The sequence below is a fragment of the Electrona antarctica genome (assembly GCF_951216825.1).
Source record: "Electrona antarctica genome assembly, chromosome: 21".
NCBI classification, from domain to species: Eukaryota; Metazoa; Chordata; class Actinopteri; order Myctophiformes; family Myctophidae; genus Electrona; species Electrona antarctica.
The window spans coordinates 29,518,121-29,543,865 of NC_136802.1; the positions used below are offsets into that span (position 1 = coordinate 29,518,121).

General features: G+C 44.1%; 1 protein-coding gene across 1 annotated transcript in view; it reads right to left on the reverse strand.

Annotated features, from left to right (window-relative positions):
* Positions 1-329: 329 nt before the first annotated feature.
* ppp2r5b (protein phosphatase 2, regulatory subunit B', beta) overlaps positions 330-25,745 on the reverse strand; it is a gene marked incomplete at its 5' end in the record, with an annotated part of 64,990 nt that continues 39,574 nt past the window's right edge. The window contains 10 exons of the mRNA XM_079490703.1: positions 330-611; positions 2,563-2,664; positions 3,601-3,728; positions 6,300-6,419; positions 7,090-7,140; positions 11,022-11,075; positions 15,998-16,106; positions 20,860-20,919; positions 22,496-22,626; positions 23,112-23,204. Coding sequence (XP_079346829.1) covers positions 341-611; positions 2,563-2,664; positions 3,601-3,728; positions 6,300-6,419; positions 7,090-7,140; positions 11,022-11,075; positions 15,998-16,106; positions 20,860-20,919; positions 22,496-22,626; positions 23,112-23,204 — 1,119 coding nt within the window. The 3' untranslated portion in view covers positions 330-340. The remainder of the gene's footprint in view (positions 612-2,562; positions 2,665-3,600; positions 3,729-6,299; positions 6,420-7,089; positions 7,141-11,021; positions 11,076-15,997; positions 16,107-20,859; positions 20,920-22,495; positions 22,627-23,111; positions 23,205-25,745) is intronic.

Genomic DNA, 25,745 nt, shown 5'->3' on the forward strand with positions numbered 1-25,745 from the left:
AATTTATAACTGCGTTGACGTGTCGTGTCGCACGGCAGATATAGCAGATCTACCAGCTCGGTGAGCGTGAAGATCTGCTACATGATGGCGGTGCAGCGCGACACAGGGCGCACAACCAAGTACGTATAAATCAACCCTTCGCTGACACAAGGTACAGCAGATTATTTCAAAGGGGGTTGGTTTCATTCTGTTTTTTTTTGTTTGTTTTCACCCTGATCATCACTGTGTTCCGCCCAGACGTACCCTTAACCATCTACGACATTACGACCCCCCCTCCCTCCCCCACCACTTGTCTAATAATCCCCCTCGCTCCTTCTGTGCTCCAACGGGCGCCGGGGCTCTAACTGGCACTCTCCCCCCCCCCAGTTCCGGATGAGGAGGACGCCGCGCCAGGCTCGGTGTCCGGCTGGTCGCCGTGCCCCGCCTGCGGGGACGAGGGGGTCGGGGGGTCCTCCCCCCGCTCGCCGCCACCGCCACCACCACCACCACCACCCCGCTCCTGGAGGTTCCGCTGGTTCCGGGCAGCCTCGGCGAGCATCTGGAGCTGCCGCTCGCGGTGCTCCTCCAGGCCTCGCCACAGCTCGTTGCGCTCCCTCTCGCGCTTCATCTCCCTGGGGGGACGGTGGCGGACGGGGGGGGGGGGGGGGGGGGGGGGGGTGAAGAGGTGGCGGGGAGAGAAAGAAAGCGAGAGGACAGGCTGTCAAGAAGTGAGACCGGAGCCGTGGAGTTGTACATCAGAGCCTCATTAAGGGGAGTCGCTTCACTCGGGCGTTCTCTTTGAAACGGCCGATAGGCCTATCTCACAGCATTTCCCCGCCCCCTTTCCACGCCCCCTTTTGGAGCTAGTGGTGTTATTTTTTTTGCGGTCCATAGGCTTCCATGTTAAAAGAGGTATTTTCACAAGCCACAAACTACCGTTTTGTAAAGGTAAGGTTTATTCTACTTATTTGAGTTGTTATACCATTGTGTTTTCTTCATATTATTATCGGTCTTTGACATTTTAACATTAGGAAATGTACTGAAAATGAAAAAAAGTGTAAATGCCTAATGTTAAATGACACCACTATCTACCGGAAGTGGGCGTGGAAAGGGGGCTGTGAGATAGGCCTATTGTGTATTTCAACGGTGAGTTGACTATATTTGAAACTGTGAAAATACATATCATCATTTCTATATACGCTTGGTGAGAACGGCTGGAAGGGTCTAGGCAGAAGTAAGGCTCAAGAAGTTATGTTGATGCTGAGCAGAACTGTTTGGATTGGTCGAAAAAGACAGTTTCCGAGGAAGTACATTTGGAAGTTCTGCCGTATATGCCCTGGATGCATGCACCATCTCAAGTCTGATTTACTGTACACTTGGTTGCGCTGTGTTGCGCAATAAAAATAACTGATCTACACACTGATCTACAAACTACAAGCTGGTGGATCGACTAGTTTTGGTGTGCGACAACTAAAGTGCGACAAGTATAAAATAATCCTTCAAATTAACATCATTCAGTGTGAGTCTTGGCAGATACTGTATAGCTCCCAGCTATATCTCGGATGTGCTGAAACCATACAGGCCAGTACGCACCCTTAGATCCTCAGGTCTGGCTCTCTTGGAAGTTCCCTCGACTCGCCTGGTCACTATGGGCAACCGGGCTTTTGCTGCCCGGGCACCCAGACTCTGGAATGACCTACCTCTGGCTTTAAGGCTAGCTAACTCAATGTCAACTTCCAAATCACTTTTGAAAACATATTTGTACACTAAAGCCTTTCCTTAGATTTATCATGTTGCATGTCCATGTATGTATGCTTTGGTTCTATTATTGTCTTATACTGTCTATTTTATGCATTTAATTTGATTGTTGTTGGTTATCCATTGACACTGTAAAGCACTTTGTAAACATTGTTTTCGAAAAGCGCTTTATAAATAAAGTTTATTATTATATGATATTATTATCTTTATAATATCCAGGCAAATATTGGCCTGTTCGGCTGACAGCTTTGTCTCATCTTTAACATTTGATTTCACATAATCTAAAGTGATGCAGTCAGTGCACTGTCTCCTCTGAAATATACCGTCCTCGGTTTACACTTCATCCCATTCAAAATCAAGTCTTTAATGTTGTTTAAGAGGCAAAATGGAAGACAACAGAGAACAACGACAGAGGGAAAGACAGATGGTTGGAGAAAAGCTTGATTAAAGAATAAAGATGAAGGCCGAATGATGGGAATTCAGTGTGGTAACATTTGTTTCATTAAGTACTTGGAAAGAAGGAGTTGGAGGGAGAGAAAAATACAGAGAGAGAGAGAGACTGAAAGAAAATTCTGACAAACCACAATGGATAAAGGCAGAGAAAAATATGAAATATAATGCGCTACATATTTGAGAAATGACTAAAATAAGACTGCACTCTCTCCCTCCTGTCATCAGGCTCTCACATATACACTTACATTCTCGGCTCACGTGCGCACGCACGCACGCACGCACGCACGCGCGCGCGCACACACGCACACACACACACACACACACACACACGCACGCACGCACACACACACACACGACATGAGTCACACTCACTTCTGTTTCTCCACTTTGTAGGAGGCAGTGAGGTCATCAAACAGTTTGCTGTTCATCTCCATAAAGGTCTTCAGCACGTTGTAGATCAGAGACACTATGGTCCTACCGGGACAAAGACAGGGGGACGGACGGACAGACAGACAGACGAGCGGACAAGGAGAGAGAGGAGATCATTAATGACAATTTCATCCCTGAATGAATCCTTTGTTCCGCTCGACACCAATCTCTTCGCTGAATATAGCTAATCTACAAGCTTATTTGCATTGCTTTGTGTAGGTCTATTTTTGCAGTGTTCACCTATTATGACTTGCCCAGAATAGGGACGTAGTAGTAGTTAATCTACACTTTCAAAATTCACAGTAAAATGACTATGTTTGCATGTGTCACTCTCCTCCAGCGAGTGGGTTGGACTTCATCCAGAGCCGTGTGATGCACTGTAACTTCAAGTTATCCTCACGATGCTTATGGAGCAAACATTTACTCAACAATAGTGTTGATTTCGTCGACTAACACTATGACAAAAACATTTTCGTTGACTAAATGGAAACTATATGAAAACTAAGCTATAGTATGATTACTAAAACTAAGACTAAATAGTAAATACATTGACAATTTCGTCAACAAATAAAAACTAGACTACAATGTTAGGAAGGGACTAGTGGACAAGAGATCCAGTATTCATTTTACACTTGATTGCATGCTGAAAATAGCCGATCTACAAGATCACAACGCGTCACAGCAGCGCGTTGTGAGCTTGTAGATCGACTATTTTCAGCAAGTGTGAAATCAGTCATTACGACGGCATCAAGGCCCGCCAAAATACATTTTAGTCGACTAAATCAACTGTAGATTTAACACTAAAACATTCCCAGGTGACTAATATGTGACTAAAACTAAATGAAAACTATTCAAGAGACTAAATTACTAACTAAAATCTAAATTTACTGTCAAAACACTGCTCAACAATGTCTCCATATTTGTCATGTTTTCTCCAAACGCGTGCGTGCGTGTGTGTGTGCGTGCGTGTGTGCTCCTTACTGGTTCCAGTGCTCCTTGGAGACTCTGTACAGGGTGGCAAAGACCAGGGGCAGGATGACTTGACAGTTCTCCTCTATGAGGCTGAGGATGTATTCATTATTCCAGAAATACAAGGCCCGCTCCGCTACCTGCAACACCACCATGACAGAGGAGGTTGGAGAAAGCAGTGTGTGTGTGTGTGTGTGTGTGTGTGTGTGTGTGTGTGTGTGTGTGTGTGTGTGTGTGTGTGTGTGTGTGTGTGTGTGTGTGTGTGTGTGTGTGTGTGTGTGTGTGCGCGTGCGCGCGTGTGTGCACATGAATGAGAAAAACAGAGATAGAAACACAAATGTAATTGCTTCCTTGAAAACTCTCCTGATTTGAACGAACAGACAGACACGCACGGACGGGTCTTCTCCCCAATTTAGTTGTGATGCCAGTCATAACAACACACACGGTATTGTGTTGTATGTGTGTACTGGTCCCCAGTTAAATGATGGAAGAGTTAAATTATTGTTAAACATCTGCATTACTTAATTTACAAGAAAGAAAGAATTGTTTTCCTGTTATCTCTCCTAAAATCGTATCCAACAATAACAAAATATTCGTCACATTTCAGGTCTGAGAGGCTAAATGTCATGGTGGTTCGGGTCTGAGAGGCTAAATGTCATGGTGGTTCGGGTCTGAGAGGCTAAATGTCATGGTGGTTCGGGTCTGAGAGGCTAAATGTCATGGTGGTTCGGGTCTGAGAGGCTAAATGTCATGGTGGTTCGGGTCTGAGAGGCTAAATGTCATGGTGGTTCCGGTCTGAGAGGCTAAATGTCATGGTGGTTCCGCGGCTCAAATCACTGGCAGAACAACTTGGTATCGGGCCTGGGGGGGGGGGGGGGGGGGGGTGAACGCACGATCGGGCCCCGCCGAATCTGACCCACCTCCCCCACGATGCCATATACTATCCCATCGACGGCGGCGCTTGGCGTCGCGTAGCATCACTTTAAAACAAACATATCCCAGCAACTGCAGATAAGTTGCTCTGTCAACTTGATTAAGGTGTCAAGACAAGCCAATAGAAATCGTCGTTCTTTGTATGCTTGCTGCATGTGTGCAAGCACCAGATACCTGCGGAGCTCGCAGGTAAAAGTCCCTGCACTACAGTGCACGGTGAGCCTGGGCCATGGCTCAGCGTTCCAGGCACCTTGGCTGGTAATCCAGTCTGGCAGTGTGCCGCGGGTTCGACTCCCGATCCCGACGGCCTTTACTGCATGTCTTCCCCCCCATCTCTCTCCCCATTTCCTGTCAGCCTACTGTCTGTCCCTCCATAAAAAATATAAAATAAAGGCGAAAGCCACAAAAAAAAACCATTTACAGTGCACGGTGGACCTACTTCTGAACTCAAATGTTATATGGCACGGTGGCCAACAGTTCCAAGTACATCCTTGCAGGCGGTGACTGTACTGTAGCCTGCCTGCCTGTTAATGTTTTGGGCAGCTGCTGCTGATGATTTTTACCAGCGTGATACTTTTACAATTAATTAATTACTCACCTAATGCTGGCTGCCGCCGCCGTAGACTAAGAGGATCCACTTCCACCATGTTTAACGTATATTCCAAAGTGTGTACACTGTTTAAGTCAATGATGCGCAGCATGGCTTTCATATGGTAAATAAATAAACGTTGGCTAAAAGCATGCGTTTAATCCACCACCAGCATCACTTCTAATGTCTTGTCAGTCCCTCCCTCCCGGCATCATGATCTGAATTCTGAAACACCAACTGTCTGTCATGGAAGTAGGCTACAACCTCTTCAAAATAAGAGCTATACTTGTAATGATTATAGTCAACACTAGTTTTATTTCTTAAGTGAACTTACAGGATGTGTCGATAGATTTGTAGCGCCCCGAGAGATAATGCTTTGAATGGGTATCTGTCGTGAGTGACTGTGTAATGCTCTGTGTTCGTCGATCAATCATCTGACAGCCCCGGGGCACCTGGAGTCACGGGCCGGGGTGAAACGACACCCCCCTCCCCCTTGGTAGTTCCGCCCCTGGCGGAAATGATGGTCCATAATATAAAAAGAGTTGAGAACCACTGCTATAAATCATTCATCCTACTCCTCCTGCCCAACACTCCCTCCTGCCCAACACTCCCTGCTGCCCAACACTCCCTGATGACCAATGCTGTAGGAATACGTGTAATGAGGGGTCCCTGCCTGCCGGTTTCCCTCCACCGAATACGGGCCAATTGTGTTTGTATGGACACAAAGCGTCACAAATCTTTGGTCTCCAGTCAGTGGCCTTGTGGTTAGAGTGTCCGCCCTGAAACTGGGAGGTCGGGGTTCGATCCCCGGCCGGGTCATACCAAAGACTGTAAAAATGGGACCCAATGCCTCCGTGCTTGGCACTCAGCATCAATGGGTTGGATTGAGGGGGTCAAATCAACTAATCAAATGATTCCCGAGTGCGGCACGGCTGCAGCTCACCGCTCCTTGGCTGTGGCTCACCGCTCCAAGAGATGGGTCAAATGCGGAGAACAAATTTCACTGCGGTAACGTGAGTGACAAATCGTACAACCTTTTTTACTTTGAAGTAGGTAGGCATAACAGACACGGTTTGCGGTGGAGAGAGAGACTATAGTTGTCAAAACTGGGGGTGCGGTTGGTTGGAGAGAGAGAGACAGACAAACACTGATGGGGAGACGGAGGTTGGACAGAAGTGTTGTGTCTCACCTGGAAGTGTGGGCTGGAGATGCAGGCAGCGATCTGTCTGAACAGCGGCTCCTGCACACGGATGAACTGAGACGGCTCGATCACATCCAAGATCTCCTCTATCTCTCCCAGGAACATCACCTGCACACACACACGCAAGCACACACGCACGCAAGCATCCACACAATCAAATCAGAATATTTTTATTTCGTTTGATATCAATGAAAATGCGCTAGGACGTGTGTACACGTCCTCGCAATCCATCGGTTGGATTAGCTAGGACGGCTCCACACGTCCTACGGTCTAAATGGGTTAAAGTCTATAATCATGACCAATCTAATTTTACGGAGACACTTCACAGCATAATCCTCGCTTTCAGCTGAACGGAGTGTAAAAAGTGGACCCTTATACTGTAGGTGAATTTGACAGGTTCTGCTGTGTGAGCAGGAGAGCAGGGTCCCATGATAACAAACAGATGACAAAACAGCGAGGTGTTAAATGAGGTTAGGGTTTCATCATCTGTTTGGGTTCAGAGCAGCCTTGGACAGGAACAGCGACAGGACAGGCCTCTTAACCCGTTTAGGCCTGACGTCGAAAAATGTAAAAAATGTCTTCGAAATCCTGACAGTTTTCTGAAAAACCTATGTTTCTGTATCAGTAGTGCTCAGTATTTCATGTCAAGGACCGCAAAAAGATCCCCCAAAAAGGGGGGGAAAAGATATATTCATCTTTTCTGATGGGGTCCCAAATACACATGGATTTGGGGGTCCTTGCAATTTAAATGTTTGAGAATCACTGGGAGCTGGCTCACCTCTTTCTGTGTGCAGGTTTTGGGCCAGTACTTGAGCAGCCCTCGGATGATCTGAAGAGAAGAGAGGAAACAACACTTAGCATGAATATAATTATCGTTACTTCAGCAGGGTTATTTGGTTGATACTGTACGTCAAATTAATTCCTGTTCTTCGCTTTGATGGGCAATTGGCATTCAGAATTGATTTACTCAATGGTGTCCATTCATTTGTCTTTTATTTATTTATTAAGGTTTCTACCTTGGTGTCGTTGGTCAAACACAAACTATTGGGAGTATTTTCATGCAGATTTTCGTGAAACGGACGTACATGCGAGACCGGGCGATGCTTTAGTGTAAATCCCTGCAGTGAACCTTATATCGCGGTCACAAGAGCCTCTGGACTCTAACCTCTGGACCTGATCACCATTATATCTCCACATGAACATGTACATGTTCAGTCAGCGCTTAAACATTAAGCATTATTGCATTGGGATTCTTATCGGTTAAACGTACCATTATGATGAAAGAGCTCAAACCAAATTGTTTCAGTATTGACAATTGGATGAAGGACGATGGACCCTCGTCTTTTATTAGATCATACTGTATAATATATGGGAGTACTACCAATGGCTGCTCCCGTGTGGGCTCTGCAACATTGTAGCGCTTTTCCTCTTTTTAGTATTTTTTTGCCTTTCGGCAGCAGTATAAGGAGTTTTGACAGACAAGCATTTATGGGGAACAGGCTATATGCCTGAAGTTCACCATACTAACTCATACTGCACGCCCCATTCAATACTGTATTGTATACGATGTTGTAGTTTATTGTTTTTTAAGTTGTTGGTTATGTTAATTGTGTTAGTGCCTGTCTGAACACAAAATATGAATAAAAGAATATATATATATATGTTGATGAGCGACCCACAGTAAACAAATACTATGCATTTTGTTTGAAAGGGCAGAATACGGTGCATCCCCATGTTACTGTCTTCACACTAGCAGCGACAAAGCGACAAGGCATTTTCAAATAAACTAATAAGTCGGCGTTGACCTGGCCTCGACTACTTTCAGTGCTCCAATGATAGGCTCCCAACGTCAATCAATCATATGTTTTTGTTTCACCATTTCCACACACCACTTCTCTATACCCCACAGTTAATACCGTAATTTCCGGACTATAAGCCGCTACTTTTTTCCCATGCTTTGAACCCTACCCTATACAACGCTGCGGCTAATCTATGGACTTTTACAGCTAACGGCCACTAGGGGACCTTCTAAATCTATCTCTATGGCTCTATTTAAAACACCTGCGGCTTATAGTCCAGTGCGGCTTGTATATTATGTACACATTTGTTTTTTTCCCTAAATTTTGCTGGTGCTTATAGTCCGGAAATTACGGTACTCATAAATGGAAGAACAATTCATTTTTCCCCTGTGTTATTTAACCCGACCATGCATTTACACAGTCTGGCTTGAGCAACCCTTTCAGCATCATCTTACAAGGCAGCTGGCCAACATTTTGCAGCTTTGTCATCGTTAGTGGAAGGTTAAGGTTAAGGAACTGTTAAGGGTTACGTGTCTTGCTCAGGGAGGGACACTTAACACGTAAGCACATTGAGTCTACGCCTGTCTTTTGAAATTCTATATAGATACAATTGACTTGACTTGACTAGACATGACGCGGGTAGGGAGGTGAACCGGTGACCTTCTGATTAGCAGACAGCCTCTCACTGCCCACTAATAAACTACAGCCGCCCAGTGTGAACGCAAGCGATACGTGTTCCAATTCGTTTGCGCGGAGACCATGATCATGAATGGAGACTTTGGGGTGAATGGAGAGAAAGTTCAGGTGGGGTTTGAACCTTCCAGACAGCAGGAAGCATGTGCATATGGTTTAACCCATTTAGGCCTGACGTCGAAATACCTTTTCTGAAATACCTATGTTTCTGTATCAGTGGTGCTCAATATTTCATGTCAAGGTCCAGAAAAATGATATGTAATTGGCCACCGACCCCCAGAAGCAAAGATTTGAGTTAAAAATGTTCGCTCTGAAAGAATATATTCAAACATTTGGGCCACATTTTCACGATTTTTCAAAAATAGCAGACCTACAAGCTCGTAGCGCGGCACTCGGTGCCAGCGACGGCTCCAGAAAATTGTGACTGGGGGTGCTATGGGGGGGCTGGCTATTTAGATGGGGGGGGCTAATGAATCTTGGTTTACATAGAAGTCAGTCAATTGGGCTTGTTTTGAGCGCTATGAGCTTGTAGATCTGCTATTTTTCAATAGCTAAAGCATAACATAATGCTTTAAAACACCAAAAGGGGTTTCCGCCCAAAATGGGTTAAAAAAAGTGGTCTTTAACCACATTGCCCCACCTCTTATTAAACAGCACTATACCAAACAGTGGAACTATGTATAATGTCCTTCGGTCTTAGACAGGCACTCATAAATCAAGTCTATGACCTTTATTAATATTGTCTGATTCATAGTATGACGCATTTTGCCATAAAATATGGCTCAATGCAACAGCTCATTGAACATGGTGGTCACTTTTGAGTCTAGATGACATGAAAGAATGCCCTTTTAACCCATTTAGATCAAATCCCAGGTCATATTCTATTTTTATACAATATATGACAAAGATATATTCACACAGAATCATTTCTTTGTATTCTCATATCAAATGTCAACCAAAAATATAATGACATGGATGTCATTATATTTTTGGTTGACATTTGATATGAGCTCCCATAAATCTTCAACCATAATTCTCCATGTTTGGTATTTCAACATTTAAATCCAATTCCTCTCAACATTAATCGGTAGTTCGAATTTTCTCTAAATGTATTCAATGTATTCATCTCAAGTCATTTGGACTTGAGATTCAAGATTCAAGACTAGCACACACGTGTACATTTTGATTCCTCAACATTGCAGCAGCAATAACGAGGAATAGCTCTGTGTCCGCAATTGCACGTAGAAGGTAAGGCAAAGCCTAGGCCCTAAAAATAGTCATAGCATCCTTTGAGAGGTGCTTGCAGATGCAGTGTGCGTGGTTCATCTTCTAAATATGCTCCCTATGTGTATTAGGGCACTGCACAGGAGGACAGGCTGACACTTTAATGATGACCTACTATCGTCTTATATTACAATTGAGACAATGCTGTCCACAGCGTGCTGTTCTCAACGGCGTGCCTTGCGCGGTGTTCGCGGGAAGTCCTGTCCGCACCATGCTGCTGTTCACAATCCCCTGACTTTTGCCTAGGTGTCTCTGACGTTACTCTTGCGTTTTCCGTGCGGCGCAAATTGATCCGCAATTAGTCACAACGTGCGCACTGGGAGCGTCTTAACCCATTCTTGGCGGGAACCCCTTTTGGTGTTAGCATTATGCTATGCTTTAGCTATTGAAAAATAGCAGATCTACAAGCTCATAGCCACCGAGTGGCGCGCTACGAGCTTGTAGGTCTGCTATTTCTGAAAAATCGAAGAACCACTGACATAGAAACATAGCTTTTTCAGAAAATGTCAGGATGTAGAAGACATTTTTTAGAATCTGATCTCAGGTCAGAATGGGTCAAAAATGATCCCAGAACGTTTGCGTTGTGTTCAGTCACGGCGGATGGTGCCCGCCCTAGACTGCGACAAAACAGCCTTTTATTAAACGTGCCACAAACAGGAATTGAAGTCCTTTGTTTACTTCTTCCCATTGGCTACGGCCGATCACGTGACACGCGCGTCGACGCACTACAAAGTTTGCTGGGTTACAGGTACATTACAGGCACATGATGGGAAGCTGATTAATTCTTAATATTTATTTTGTTAGGCCCTCACATTTAGCTTAATATATATACTATGAAATAGACGCGTTTGTCTGAACATAAGTATCAGTGGGCAAGAGATGGGCTTCATCATGTCACACTGGATTGGAAGCTGTATGCTAAAGAACCACTTACATATTCAGTCACTGTAGCATCTTTTTCCATGAACTGCACCACACAGTAGGCCAGCTATGAGGATACAGAAGAGACGGGTTAGTTTACACACACGTGCACGCATAGGCACACGCACACACACGCCCGGAAGAGGTATACAGTCTGTTTTTCATCACATTCCCTCGACATGCAACACCCACTCATAGATACATAGGCTACTCAAGAGCGTGCGCGCGTGCACACACACACACACACACACACACACACACACACACACACACACACACACACACACACACACACACACACACACACACACACACACACACACACACACACACACACACACACACACACACACACACACACACACACACACACACACACACTCCTGACAAGGAGACAAAGGCCTTCATCCCTCTGGATTAGATTCTGCTAAAGATCGGAAAGAGACGTTTTCCGATACAAATGTCACAGCTATGCGTGTGTGTGTGTGTGTGTGTGTGTGTGTGTGTGTGTGTGTGTGTGTGTGTGTGCATGCGTGTGTTTATTTATTTCTAATTGCACCACAAATACTTTCTGCCCTTATTGCATAGTGCATATAAGGCTTATATGCACTATGCATTGTAATGTATGCTGTACACTGTATGCAGAATGGATGTATGTACGTGAGTGTGAGAGTGTGTGCGCGCGGGTGTGTGTGTGTGACATCACTCCTTCCGATGTAAACACACACACACATTCTCCGTCGCCACGGTGCCCACTTGCCACGGCAACCGGCCCTGGGTGGAGGGGGAAACCGCAACACACACACACACACACACACACACACACACACACACACACACACACACACACACACACACACACACACACACACACACACACACACACACACACACACACACACACACACACACACACTCTGAGATAGTGTTGAAACTTATCGCACTCTCTCTCTCTCGAAATGCTTACAACGCCTCGCAATAATAGCGTGAGCTCGTAGAACGGCTATTTTCACAACTTTAAAATGTTTTTTTTTAAATAGTGATGATAAAAAGGAACGGTTCTGGACATAATTCCGATTTCCACCCGACAGTGACGATATGCATATTGTGTGATCACTGTACAGACTCCCATTTTTATCTATTGTACTGTTTAAGACAACATGCTACAGTACGTCACTTTCAAGGTGACGGACGCATGGACGATCTCTAAAGTGTTCCGTAGTATAATTCAGTAAATATTTCATTGTCATTAAAATGTTTTGCCAATTACTTTGAGGCCAACTTGCAAATATCATCAGGTTGAGAATAGTGGGCCATTCATCTCCTTTTAAAAGAGACGAACCAGACCTTGAGGTTGCTTCAGGTCAAAGCTTCAGATTCACTCAAACTCTTTTTTTCTTTATATCTCTCCTTCTGTACTTGCATTCCTCATCCTTTGGCCTCGTGTGTCCGCCGTCTGTGTGTCTGCCGCACTTTCTTCTCTTACTAATTTTCCCTCCATTTTTCAGACATGCTCTATACACTGGTCTCCAACTATCTGCTCTCCTCTCGGACATGTTCCGTCCGACCTTCTCGCTTCCTCTACCCTCCCTCGCTCGCTTCCCTTCTCCCGTTACTCCTTTCACACAGTCCTAAAGCGCGCGACGGGCACGGGGTGCGTGGGGAGGTGGGAGAGCGACCGAGGGAGGGAGGGAGAGGTGCAGGAGAGGGCACGGGGTGCGTGGGGAGGTGGGAGAGCGACCGAGGGAGGGAGGGAGAGGTGCAGGAGAGGGTGAAAGGAAGGCCTGCCAGGGTGGAATGAGAAAAGCAGGAGAGAGAGAGAGCAAGAGAGAGAGAGAGAGAGAGAGAGAGGAGGGGGTGGGGGGGGGGGGGGTTAAATCAAGCGAGCCGAGTGGTTAAAACTATTTAAAGCATTAGTGTGGCATTAAGACGTGAAGCTGTGGGTAAACGCAATGTTGGCCTCTGTTGCTGGGTCAGGCTTTGTGGGTGCTGTCACTGTGATGCTGTTGTTAGGCTAAGGATTAAGGGGATTGTAGTCTGTCAAGGTGCCACTAAAGAGGATGTTAACAGACACTCAGGTTAGAAAAGGGGGGCTGTTACATTTGGCCGCACTCATTCATTCCAGAGAATTAGGAGGTTGGCGTCTGGCCGACGGATATGTACTTGCTTACGGTACCTGCACAAGCTAATTAACCTCAGCAAAGAACAAAATAAAGCTTGCCCTCTAGTTTACTATAGGAGCATTTTGTGAAAAAAGTGCATACTCCATAGTATGTCTTGATAAGAGCTTTTTGCTCCATACAAGCTAAAAAATATGTTGTGTTCCCTGGTCACTGTTGTAGCTTCAGCTTTGTCTGCCATTTGACAATGACAATAACATTTTGGAATGGAATAGCTTTATTAAGAATAAGTATAAAAGGATGCAACAATATAGCATAGATCTATGACATCGATGTCATAGATAAACGCAGCTACGTACATTTTAGTTTAATTCAGGTGTCAGGCTGTTGTGAGCCATTATGAGTCATTATAAGTGATACACTACTGTACATACAACAAATGTTCTACTCTTCCCGGGTGGGAAAGGTCATATTTGTAAATGAACGTAGTCCTACGGCACAGGTGGGCAACTTTGATGACGGAAAGGGACACTATGCAACAAAGTGAAAACACCTTCCAAAGTGGAAATCTTTGAAAACGCTGTTTCCTTCCGTCTCCATGTAAACGGGTAAAACGGTGAATCCGCAAAACCTGTGACATCATGGCTCACAACGCATACAGTATGTTTATTACATTGATGCAGATCAAGCTATATGTGATATAATATTTGGAGTTCCTATATTATATCACTCGCCATACCAAGCACCGCTCATCAGCGATGGTGAATGTAAAACCATGATGTAAATAAAAAGCCTTGTGATAGGCGGCAGCAGCGTTTATGTAATGCATGTATAAAATTATAACCATCAGCGCAGCGCGCTCTGCCTGCATGCCTCTGGACTGCATGTCAGCCTGTCTGTCATTCGATACGGTCAGAAAGCAGGCAGAGACGCGCCCCCTCTGTTGTGGTCTGGAAGGGGGGAGCTACTCGGTTGGTCTTCTTGTACATGGGAGACTGGTCTATCTGGCAGTCCGTTAGCGCCACCTAGCGACTTGGCATGCACATTAGAGCGTTTCCATAAAGTGTGCGTTCTCGTGTAAAGGGTCGATAAAAAAAACGAGAACGCAACGGGACTTTACATTTTTTTCAGGCGAGTGTTCTCGTGTAAAGGTGGCCTCTGAGACGAGACAAAATGCTGCAGCTATCAGCAGCAGAACCAACACCTTGGGAATCACTGTACAGAGAAAGATGTCAGTGATTCCCAAGGTGTTTGGCCAGGGTGTGTTTAGAGAAGCACTGTGAGGCCCATTCTACAAATGCATTCTAAAGCAGTAGTTTTCAATCTGGTTCATGCCAAGGACCCCCAAATAATCTACTCTGATCTACTCTATCTATTTGGTCCAAGGACCCCCATCTGAAAATGTATATGGTGGCAGGGACCGTCAGAAGAGAAGATTTGTGTAAAAAACAAATCAAAATGAAAAACACTTTGAAGACTTTTAAAAAATGACCAAAAATAGATAAATCTTTAAGTCTTGAGAGCGTAAAATGAAACCAAATGGACCCTTACGGCCTTACGGGTGCATTTGGTTTCATGTTACGCTTAAATGAAGAGTTAAATTATAAATTATGAAATTACTTAATTTACCAGAAATCTACACAATAGAGAATGTAAAATAATTGTTATATTTCAACGTTTGCCTGTTATCTCTCCTATATGGTCCCACATCAATACAGGCATGGAATTGTGAAAAATTGTGAAAAATCTTATCCAACGGTGGTCCTCCGTTGCTCATAAGCCTTATAAATAATGGGCCTTGATATGAAAAAGGATGAAAACCACAGCTGTAGTATGATCAAGTAGGGCGTTATTTTACAAAACAATAAATAAAAAAAAACGCAAACATAATACTATGGAGATAGGAGGTATCCGCCCGACAACAATGATTTGTAAGATACTCTGAACTGGGCTACTGTACTGCAGAGCCACACCTACTATACCCGGAGAAACTGCTGTCCACCGACATTCTGCCCCCCTGTGACACAGCCTGTCAAACCTGTGAGTGTGCGTCTATTTGTGTGTGTGTGTGTGTGTGTGTGTGTGTGTGTGTGTGTGTGTGTGTGTGTGTGTGTGTGTGTGTGTGTGTGTGTGTGTGTGTGTGGCTGCAGTGAGTGTGTGAATAATGCATGTGTGTGAACAACCAGGAGAGAATCGGAAGAGGAGAAATGTAGGACACAGTGAAGCTGGCACCCCGGAACGCGCACACACACACACACACACACACACACACACACACACACATACACTAACACGCACACACTCTCTTTGGAGAACAAACTGTACCTTCTGCATAATCAAATTATGAAACATCCATAATACACCCACACTGCAGCACACACAACACACAAACACACAAGCAGGCAGGCACGCGTGCGTGCGTGCGTGAACACACACACACACACACACCACACACACACACACACACACACACACACACACACACACACACACACACACACTTTCAGAACTAGAAATTTAAATGAAATAGCCACTCACAGACACATATGCATTCATACAAATACACAACAAACACACTGTAGATGTAGATTGATTCTGCTAAGTAGAATTAAATTATATGTGTGTAGCTCTATGCACCGATTAATATGACTCAATGATGCCCTCTAGTGTTTCACGTGTAATATTGCAGGGTTTCTTAGAGTAATTGCTGTGAATCTGTTTGATTTCATCAACCAAATGCTAACTTTAAAAAGTGAGTGTGTGTATGCGTGCACATGCGTGTGTGCATTTGTGTGCATGTGTGTGACTGAGAGAGAGACATAGAGAGAGAGAGAGACAGAGAGAGAGAGAGACAGAGAGAGACACTTACCTGTGCATGGAAGATGGAGAGAGACTTGGCGGTGTGTAGCGGGATAAGAACTCGAACCAGGAATTGCTTATGTTCCGACTTCAAAGGGAGAGCAAACCCATTTATGATGCTGGAATGAGGAGAGGAGAGGAGAGGAGAGGAGAGGAGAGGAGAGGAGAGGAGAGGAGAGGAGAGGAGAGGAGAGGAGAGGAGAGGAGAGTCGTTATCATCATACGAACAGTCTTGGTCTTTCAGTTTTCCGGACTGTCTGCCGTCAATTTACAATTTCAATTTAGGCATTTAGCCAAATGCTCTTAATCCAGAGCGATTTACAGTAAGGAAGAACAACACATGGTAATACATCAAATAACATAGAAATAGTCATAAAGGCTCATAAGCAAGCCGAGAGCCTAACCTCCTAACATCCATCCCATCTGTTTGCTGAGTGATACAAAAGGATTCAACGGTGAGAATCTGTTAGAATATTCCTAAATGGTTTGCCTTCCTCCGCCCAATTCCATCCATTCATACACCTGGGAAAGGGGTCCTTTAACTCTAAAGGCGGCTGCTAGTTGCTTCAAAATAATCCCGACGAGTTTGACCCCCACCCACTCCGTAATCCAATTGAATGACTCACAGCTGTGCCAACCCATCCGGACATTTCGGAACAGTCCAGACAATAGACGTATAATAAATAATAAAGGTAGACGACTCTTCCGGCTGTTATCGAGAGTCAAGTCAAGTCAATTTTATTTCTAGAGCACATTTAAAACAACCAAGGTTGACCAAAGTGCTGGACAGCATAAAAACAAACATATACAGTAGACAAAATAAAAAAGATACAGTAAAAAAAAAAATCACGAGTAAAAATAAAAGAAGTACAGAACAAGAGAGGGGGCAAAGCTTTCCCGAGATTCCTTGCGAAGCATAGCGGAGTGCGTCACAGAGCGGATGTTCGGGTCTGACAAGTCCCGGAAAAGATGCGCTGTGATTGGACTCAGTTCAGACACAGGCAGACTGGCAGATACAGAGATCTCCAGTATGGGCACAAAAGGGACACAGACAGATAGTTAAAACGGGTGCTATGACAAGTTGACAACGGGTATTATTAGGTTCCCAAGTTGCATCGTTCTCAAGTAGTCCGGTGGCCGACGGGCACGTACAGGTCTAGTATCATCAAATGGTGGTCTGTCTGTGGCTCAAAAGCCAAATAAATAATGGGCCTTGATACGAAAATGGCTGAAAAACCACTGCTTTCATAAGCCACTCCCATGGCTGGTCATGTGTTGAGGTATCTGCTCCATTCTAGAGCCTATACACCCAAGTCAGAGCAGCTCCAGCAGCGCGTCAGGCTGTGTTGTTCAGATAATACTCGGGTGGGAAGCGTGAATCCTTCACATTCATGCTGCTGTCTGCTGGTGTTTGTTATGTGGGCATGTTTGCAGGCTAAATAATCAGTTTCTGTCTGTCTGTCTGTCTGTCTCTGTGTGGGCGATGCTATAAATACTTCTGTTACCACCAGCGTGAATAGAACCTCATCTCTCTCTCTCCCCCTCCAATTCCACCTCTGACTCACTCACTCACCCCCTCCCTCTCTCACCCTCCATGCCTCTATCCACATCCATCAATCTCTCACTGTCACTCGCTGTGCATTTTTATGCCTCCTTTCTCCCCCCTCTTTCCCACGCATTCCACACACACACACACACACACACACACACACACACACACACACACACACACACACACACACACACACACACACACACACACACACACACACACACACACACACACACACACACACACACACACACACACACACACACACACACACACACACACACACACACACACACACACTCTCTCTCTCTCTCTCCATTGGCCTATACCTGAGAGAATTAGGTTGGCCGAAAATATTCACTGGCATATTTTAAATCACTTCTTAAAAACCTACTGCTATGTATATAGATTTCATTTTTGTGAAGCAATATATTTTGTTTCCAATGCAGCAAGAAGGTTTCTGTGTGGGGTTTGCATGTTCTCCCCGTGGTTGCAATAGGTTTCCTCCCACACCAAAAGATATGCAAGCTAGCCAAGGTTATAATAGTTAACTAAAACCCCAACTCTTAAAAATAGCAGATGTACAATGTACAAAACTCATGGGCACAAACACCCTGTTATTACCTTTTTGTTGTTTATTTAACTAAAACCAAAAATCTTCAAAATAATAATAATAAAACCTTATTTGTATAGCACCTTTCATGACATGAAATGCAGCTCAAAGTGCTTTACAGAGCAATGGAGAAAAAAAGAAAAGAAAAGCAAGGCATAAAAGTAAAACATTAAAATAATAGCATCACGAATGAGGGGAGGACGGAGAAGGAGATCAGCCGGAGAATCGGAGCGGCAGGGGCGGTGTTGCAGTCGCTGTACCGCACTGTTGTGACGAAAAGAGTGTGGGTCATGACCGAAAGAATAAGGTCGTGAATACAAGCGGCCGAAATTAGTTTTCTCCGACGGGTGGCTGGCATCTCCCTTAGAGATAGGGTGAGAAGTTCAGTCACGCGGGAGAGACTCGGAGTAGAGCCGCTGCTCCTTCGCCTGGAAAGGAGCCAGCTTAGGTGGTTCGGGCATCTGGCTAGGATGCCTCTCGAGCGTCTCCCTAGGGAGGTCCTTGATGCACGTCCTACTGGGAAGAGACCCCGGGGCAGACCAAGGTGCAGATGGAGGGATTACATCGACTCACTGGCCTTGGAACGTCTCGGGATCCCCCAGGAGAAAGTCACTAATGTTGCTCTGGAGAGGGAAGTCTGGAGCTCTCTGGTGGAGCTGTTGCCCCCGCGACCCGACTACGGATAAGCGGTTGAAGATGGATGGATGGATGGATTCATGCAATACAGTGAGGACATGAATGACAAGGAATTTAAAAGATCAATGAAAAGCAAGAGTGTAGAAGTAGGTCTTTAGCTGTGCTTTAAAAATGCCTGTCGAAGGTACAGTGGGAGTTTGTTCCACGCAGTCGGCCCATAGAAGCTGCTTCAACCGTGTTTTTTAGTTAAAAATAGCAGATGTACTGTACGATGTACGAAACTCATGGGAATAAACACCCTGTTTTTACCTTTTTTGTCGTTTATTTAATTAGTATAATGCATCCGTGTATCAAACCATGAAAGCGGCTAGTCCCAGACAGTTTCCATGAAACAGCAGGTGAATCCAAGCCAAAACTGTGATCACCTTATGAATGTAATTAAATTCACTTCAGAGCCAGACCATTAATGAAGGAAAGTAGATAAGGAGTTTGGTTCCCTGAGACGGATAAGACTCAAAGACCATTATGCCAGAAGGGAATAGTGAGTCAGTGGGGTTACCGTTATGTATGGTGTACTTAAGTAAAAGTATCTGTACCGTACTTTGACCATTTCTCCCTATAGGTACAGGTACGCCAGGTTGAAAAGTGTTTTCAAGGAGGTTACAGTTTGGGACATGGAAGGGGGAAAGAGATGACTCACGCTGGATTCATACCCATGTCACCAACACGCCATGCACCTGTACAATAGCTCTGCTTCAAGGAGAATTCCATGCTAGAAGGCTTTCTTACCTTTATTTGTAGTTGTTACGCCCCCACCAAAGAGGTCCAGGTGTTATTTTGTGCAAAAGTGCATTATTGGCTATATAAGCCCTCAATGGGGGTTGGGTTTTTGTGCTAATTCGCTTATTTCCATCGAAATAAGTAGTAAAGTGTACCACTTGGGATACTATTTACATTATGAAGAGAGGATATATACAACAACAACAATTTGAGCGATGGAAATAAGCGAATTAGCACAACACCCCAATGCCCCATTCAATTCAATGCAATTCAATTCAATTCATTGAGGGCTTATGGTAGGGGAAATAGCCAATAATGCGCATTTGCACAAAGTAACACCTGGACCTCTTTGGTGGGGACATAACAACTAAAAATAAAGGTAAGAAAGCCTTCTAGCATGGAATTCTCCTTTAAATCACCAAGAGAAATCTAGATATCTTTCACTGAAGGCATTCTTTTGTTTTGGTTTACCATGCATTATTCCTTCTGTTTAGCCTTTGGTCCTGTATAGTATAGAATGCATCTTTCTTTCCCTCCCACACATGTTTTTTTTAATCATGTATAGAGAATTCCGGCTCTGTGTTGCACATGTCTGGTGTATGTTGGCTCATCGCTGTTTTCTTGTCTTCCTCTCACCCACCATCTTTCTATGTGTAGTAAGCCTCTCTCTTTCTGTCTCTCTCTCTCTCCCCGCCAGCCTCTCCTCTACCATAGAAACAGGGTTTGCGTAGGGAGGGAGTGACGCATTGCATATTATAGTATGTTTCACTTGTTTACTTGCCTTTTGGCCTTCTCTATCTGTTGTTTTATTTAACTCTCGAGGGTGTAAAAGTGGAAGTTTGAAAATCGAAAGTACTGAGAAAAGAAAACAGTGTTATATCACAAATCTTCACCTCTTTCTCTCTGTGTGACCAGCGGTTCCCAACCTTTTGTGGATTTGGGGCCACTTGGAAAGTGTTTTTAAGGCCCACCCTCCTTTCATATAATTTTCTCATATCTTTGTCATTTCATGTATCTGTCTATTATACTGTATGAACACCTTTGCTTACTTAGGAGGGAGATCAGGAATTCGAGGTCGGTTTATACATTGCAGTTCCTCTCAAACACTTCACTCTCACCTCCTCTCTTTCCGCACTCCCTCTTTCCCCCGACTCCACATCCCACTTGTTGTACTTTCTCCCGCAATCTCACGTGCGTGTGTGTGTGTGTGTGTGTTAGGGCTTTCGCACGCACGCGCGCGCGCGCGTGCGTGCGTGCGTGTGTGCGTGCGTGTGCGTATTTCTTTACACACCTGCCAAGGATTTCCAGCAACTCTGCAACTCCGTTGAAGTGCTCAGTTTCATATATGAACCTGTTGACACACAGACATAGAGACTTGTCTCATGTACACATACTGTAGTAGTAGACTTGTCTCATGTACACATACTGTAGTAGTAGACTTGTCTCCTGGGTGTCACATGCCAAAAGGAACACATCCATAGGCTAACAACGTGTCACAATGTGTTCCTTTTGGCAAGTGACGTACAGTTGGAGGCCATCGATATTGTCCTTTTCTTTTTGCTGAGGTTTGCGTGATCTGCACAAAAGGACAGTTAACCCATTTTGGCCGGGAACCCCTTTTGGTGTTTTAAACGTTATAATTTAGCTATTGAAAAATAGCAGATCTACAAGCTCATAGCGCGCCACCGAGTGGCGCGCTATGAGCTTGTAGGTCTGCTATTTTTGAAAAATCGTGAAAATATTTATTTCAGAAAACTGGAGGATTTAGAAGGATTTTTTAAAATTTTGAGGTCAGGCCTAAATGGGTCAAATAATAAGGGACAATATCGGTGGCACCCAACTGTACTGTGTTGTACTATCAATTCAATTCAAGTGTCAAATCACAACAAGTTGTCTCAAGACACTTTACATGTACTACTATGGACTATATTCGTCGCTGTCGGGCAGAGACCTCTTATCTCCATTTTTGAGGTTTTAAAATACTGAGCCTACTTTTCATTGGTTCAGTGCCTAAAATACTGAACCAATGAAAAGTAGTTAAAAGCGCTTGGGACAAAACCTCTTAACTCCATTGGACCCTCAAACTGTCTGCTAAAACAGCTGCCTCCACCACCTCTCCCCCTCTCATGGAAGTAATTGACAATATATAAACACCAACTTTGATGAGGCAGTATTGCTTTGTGTTCAAAATAAGGTTTTCTTCATTTCCTGACATTTTTAAATTTTTAATTTCCTGTAAAACATGAGGACGGAAATTTGAGGACGGAAATTGGCGCTGTGATTGGACGGAAAAATGACCATGTATGGCGGCGAAATTTTAGAACGAAAAAATGGCGCTGTGATTGGGTGTTGTAATTGGCTGGAAGGTGTGCCATTCTGCGCTGTGATTGGCCCGAGCATCGCATAAGGGGTGTCCCTGTGGCACGCCCGATATATATAAGTGGCAGATATTCCGTGCACAAACTGGCACGGAATTGGCGCCAAAATGCGTAAGTAGGTTAATGTATCTATTAAGCTATCTATCTATCTATCTTTTAAGGGTATGGACTAGTCTTAAATCATTTGTATACCAAGCTACTCTTGCCTACGAAACAATTTCTTACTAACCTGGCATTGCCACTGATTACGTGGGATCACTCACAAGTTCCCGTGTTCCCACGTGATCAGTCTGGCAATGCCATGCTGCTAATTCTTTACAGCAAATTCACACTTTTGTGGTTTTGCAGGCTATCGTTTTTCCCATGTGACACAGCTCATTATTACATTATATATATTTCTATATAATTAATTAATTATACATACAATTTATTGGTTTTGAAACGGCTTCTCGTGCCAATAAGGCTCCTTCGAATTGAGTATGAAGTATAAATTGTGCTTTAGAATCCGTAGATGTGTATGTGTGCGTGCGTGCAAGTCGATGGTGATACCTGAGGAAGATGTTGTTGATCTGTTTCCGGATGTAGGCGCGGAGGCCCAGTAGTTTTCCATAGACACGGTGTAGGATGGTCTTCAGATACTCTCTCTCTCTGGGGTCCTCGCTGTCGAACAACTCCAGCAGCTACACACACACACACACACACACACACACACACACACACACACGGGTGCGCATGAACATCCACATACATGGCGATACATACAAACGTGCACAAACACACATGGCGAATGTCAATGGTGATGTGATACACAATGTGTGTAATATACATTATGCACATTTGCGCTCAGTAACACACTAACACAACACCCAAACATGGGTTTGGAATTATTTGTTGATATCAAAATAACAAGCTTACGGTAGCCTGGTTAACCACTCCCCCTTGAACACATTTTCATTCCTTTCTGCGAGAGAAAGGAATGAAATGTTTTCAAGGGGGAGTGGTTCAAAACCATTTACTTTTTACATTCCCCCTAATTAAACAATTACATAAATATTACTTCAGACCAGGAAAGAAATTAGCATTAAATCCAGCTGCACAATTTATTGTAAAAGTAGGACAAGTGATTTAAGATATTCAAGATGTATTTTATTATAGCATTCTTTACCTGCAGGACGAACTTCTGGTCAACGTAGCGCTTGGCCATGGAGGGCTGGAAGTCTGGGCTCTCCAGGAAACGCAGAAAGAACTCATACACCAACTAACGTGCACACACACACACACACACGCACACACACACGCACACACGCACACGCACACGCATGCACGCGCACACACACAGCCAGATAGAGGGATATTAGACATCACAGCATGTGTATAATGTGTGCACGTGTGCATCCGTACATACATGTATATGTGTTACTGAATGGGGCAATATTTATTTTACAAAAAAATGCATGTACACTGTATGTACACTGTATGCACGACAATATATCTTGTGTACATAACTGTGAGAAGGACAAAATACTGCAGGCATATTATTTCCATTGTAATTCTTTGAGTGCAAATGTGCGTGTAAACCGCGTGCCATGTGATTTGGGGGTAGCAGAGACACAGAGAGATATAATCAATTATTATTATAGATTCATACAATTTCAATGTGCTACACAAGTAAAATAGCAAAGAACATAGCCGATCTACAAGCTATTGTTGCATTGCGATATGTTGTGAGCTACATGTATACAGTAAGATCTGCTACTTTTATACCATTTGTGTACAGAAGTTACAGCGTAAAGGGCTTTAGTTGTTAACCATGCGATTATTGCCTTGTGCTTTTATTTAGTTATTTCCAAATTCATTGTTTTGTCTTCGCTGTTTTTCTCCCCTGGTGTTTTTGTCGTCAGTCGTTTCCTGTCTCCAAATATTGCATTTTCTCCTTTTTTTGGAATATAATTGTTAACAATGTCCCGATTTAGGACCACAAATATCCTCCAAAAGGATGATAACAAGCTTTTTTATTTCCACATTTCAACTCTTGACGACAGGCTTTTGTGCACTTGCTCTATATTTGTTCGACCATCGCAAGTATAAGTGCCAGTCGTGTAGCCCCATTTGTGCACGAGCTGAAATGTGTTTAATTCTTTCCTGGCTTCAGATGACCATAATTAATGACACGCAGATGCCACTTGCTCAGTGGTTCTCAAACCTCCATTTTCTAGGACCCCCATAACTCTGAGCGGGTACAAATGGAACCAAATGGACCTGCAAGGTCAATGTATACACACTCAGTGTTACAGAGATGAAGTAAGTGTCCATTTGGAATCCATTCAAGGAACACTGAGGGTCCCTGTACCCCACTATGAGAAACACTGGACTAAGATTAATAGTTGAATAACCGGCCTCAAAAAGGTGGAGGTTAAAAAAGGCAAACATTGCTTAATGTGATTTTGCTGTATTTCTGGAGCAATATGTTTGGATTAACCATTGAATTACCTTCTATTCTGTTGTGTTACTCGTGTATTTGGGTCCTCCTACAGTAAATCGCACCTGACAGAAAGCCATACACACGGTAAAAAGAATGATATAAAACTAACATGCAAACATGCTCTATCTGCTATCTGGGACAGATCTGGCACAGGAGAGGTACCATTGTACCAAACGATTGGACCAAAAAGGCCATCTGATAAAACTACCCCCCCAAAAAAGGCAACACGCTTCCCAGTTCCAGGAAAATGCCTGACCAGGATTATCTTGGAAAGACTAAAAACAGCACTGGACCATCATAGATCATCAGCAGACAGGATTTCAGATCATGTACAGATCATAACACACTGTAGAGCACTTTGCACCATAAGATCATGTACAGATCATAGTGTTGCTGACGGGCAGAAACCTTTTAGCTCTAAATTTCAACATAATGTTTTTCGTCACTTAATGCCCTAGCTCAGGGGTTCTCAACCCGTGGGGCGCGACCCCTCAGGGGTTCATCTATCATTTATGATATATTTTCTCTAATATTAAAGTTATTTTTGCAGTCAGTTTGTATTGGGGGAGGGGAGGGGGGCTGGGCGGGGGTCGCGAGACATGGCCAAAGCATTTCCGGGGGTCCCCAGCCAAAAACGTTGAGAACCCCTGCCCTAGCTACTACTTCGAGTGTCAACAAAATAGTAGTGAAAATAGCCGAACTACTCACATGCGATGCTTTCACTATTTCATATTAAAAAAAAGTCTGAACCTTTTGTTACATTTCCTGAAAAGTAATGGTTCGGTGCAGCGGTGCATGGCTACGCTATGCATGCGTCATAAGTTCAGGTCATGTACAGATCATACATACATACACTACACAACATAATACATTAGATAGCATGTCATGTTAGACAGGTATCAGGTCATTATTGATCTGGCATGCCATAGCTTTCTACAAGGTTTATAGTTTCAACGTATGGATATTCTACTGTTAGACGGATGATAGTTTACTTATGATCCTAGATGACTCATTCTACGCATTTGGTGTATTACCTTGTGTTGTTCTTGCTTATTGCAAGTCGCTCTGGATTAAGAGTGTCTGCTAAAATGCCTAAATTGTAAAGAATAGAGCAGTCAGTCACTGGAACAAGGATCCACCTCTACCTCACTTTCATTGATTTCCAAAGGACTCTGATTGCTTGGAATGAGTCACCCTGCGGAAGGTCAGGGAGAAGCATCATGTGACCAAGCTGGGATCCCAGAGGACACGCAGTCAGTGAAGCTGACCTGACTGCGTGGGAGGAAGAGGAGAAGACCCAACAGACTTGTGGATGAT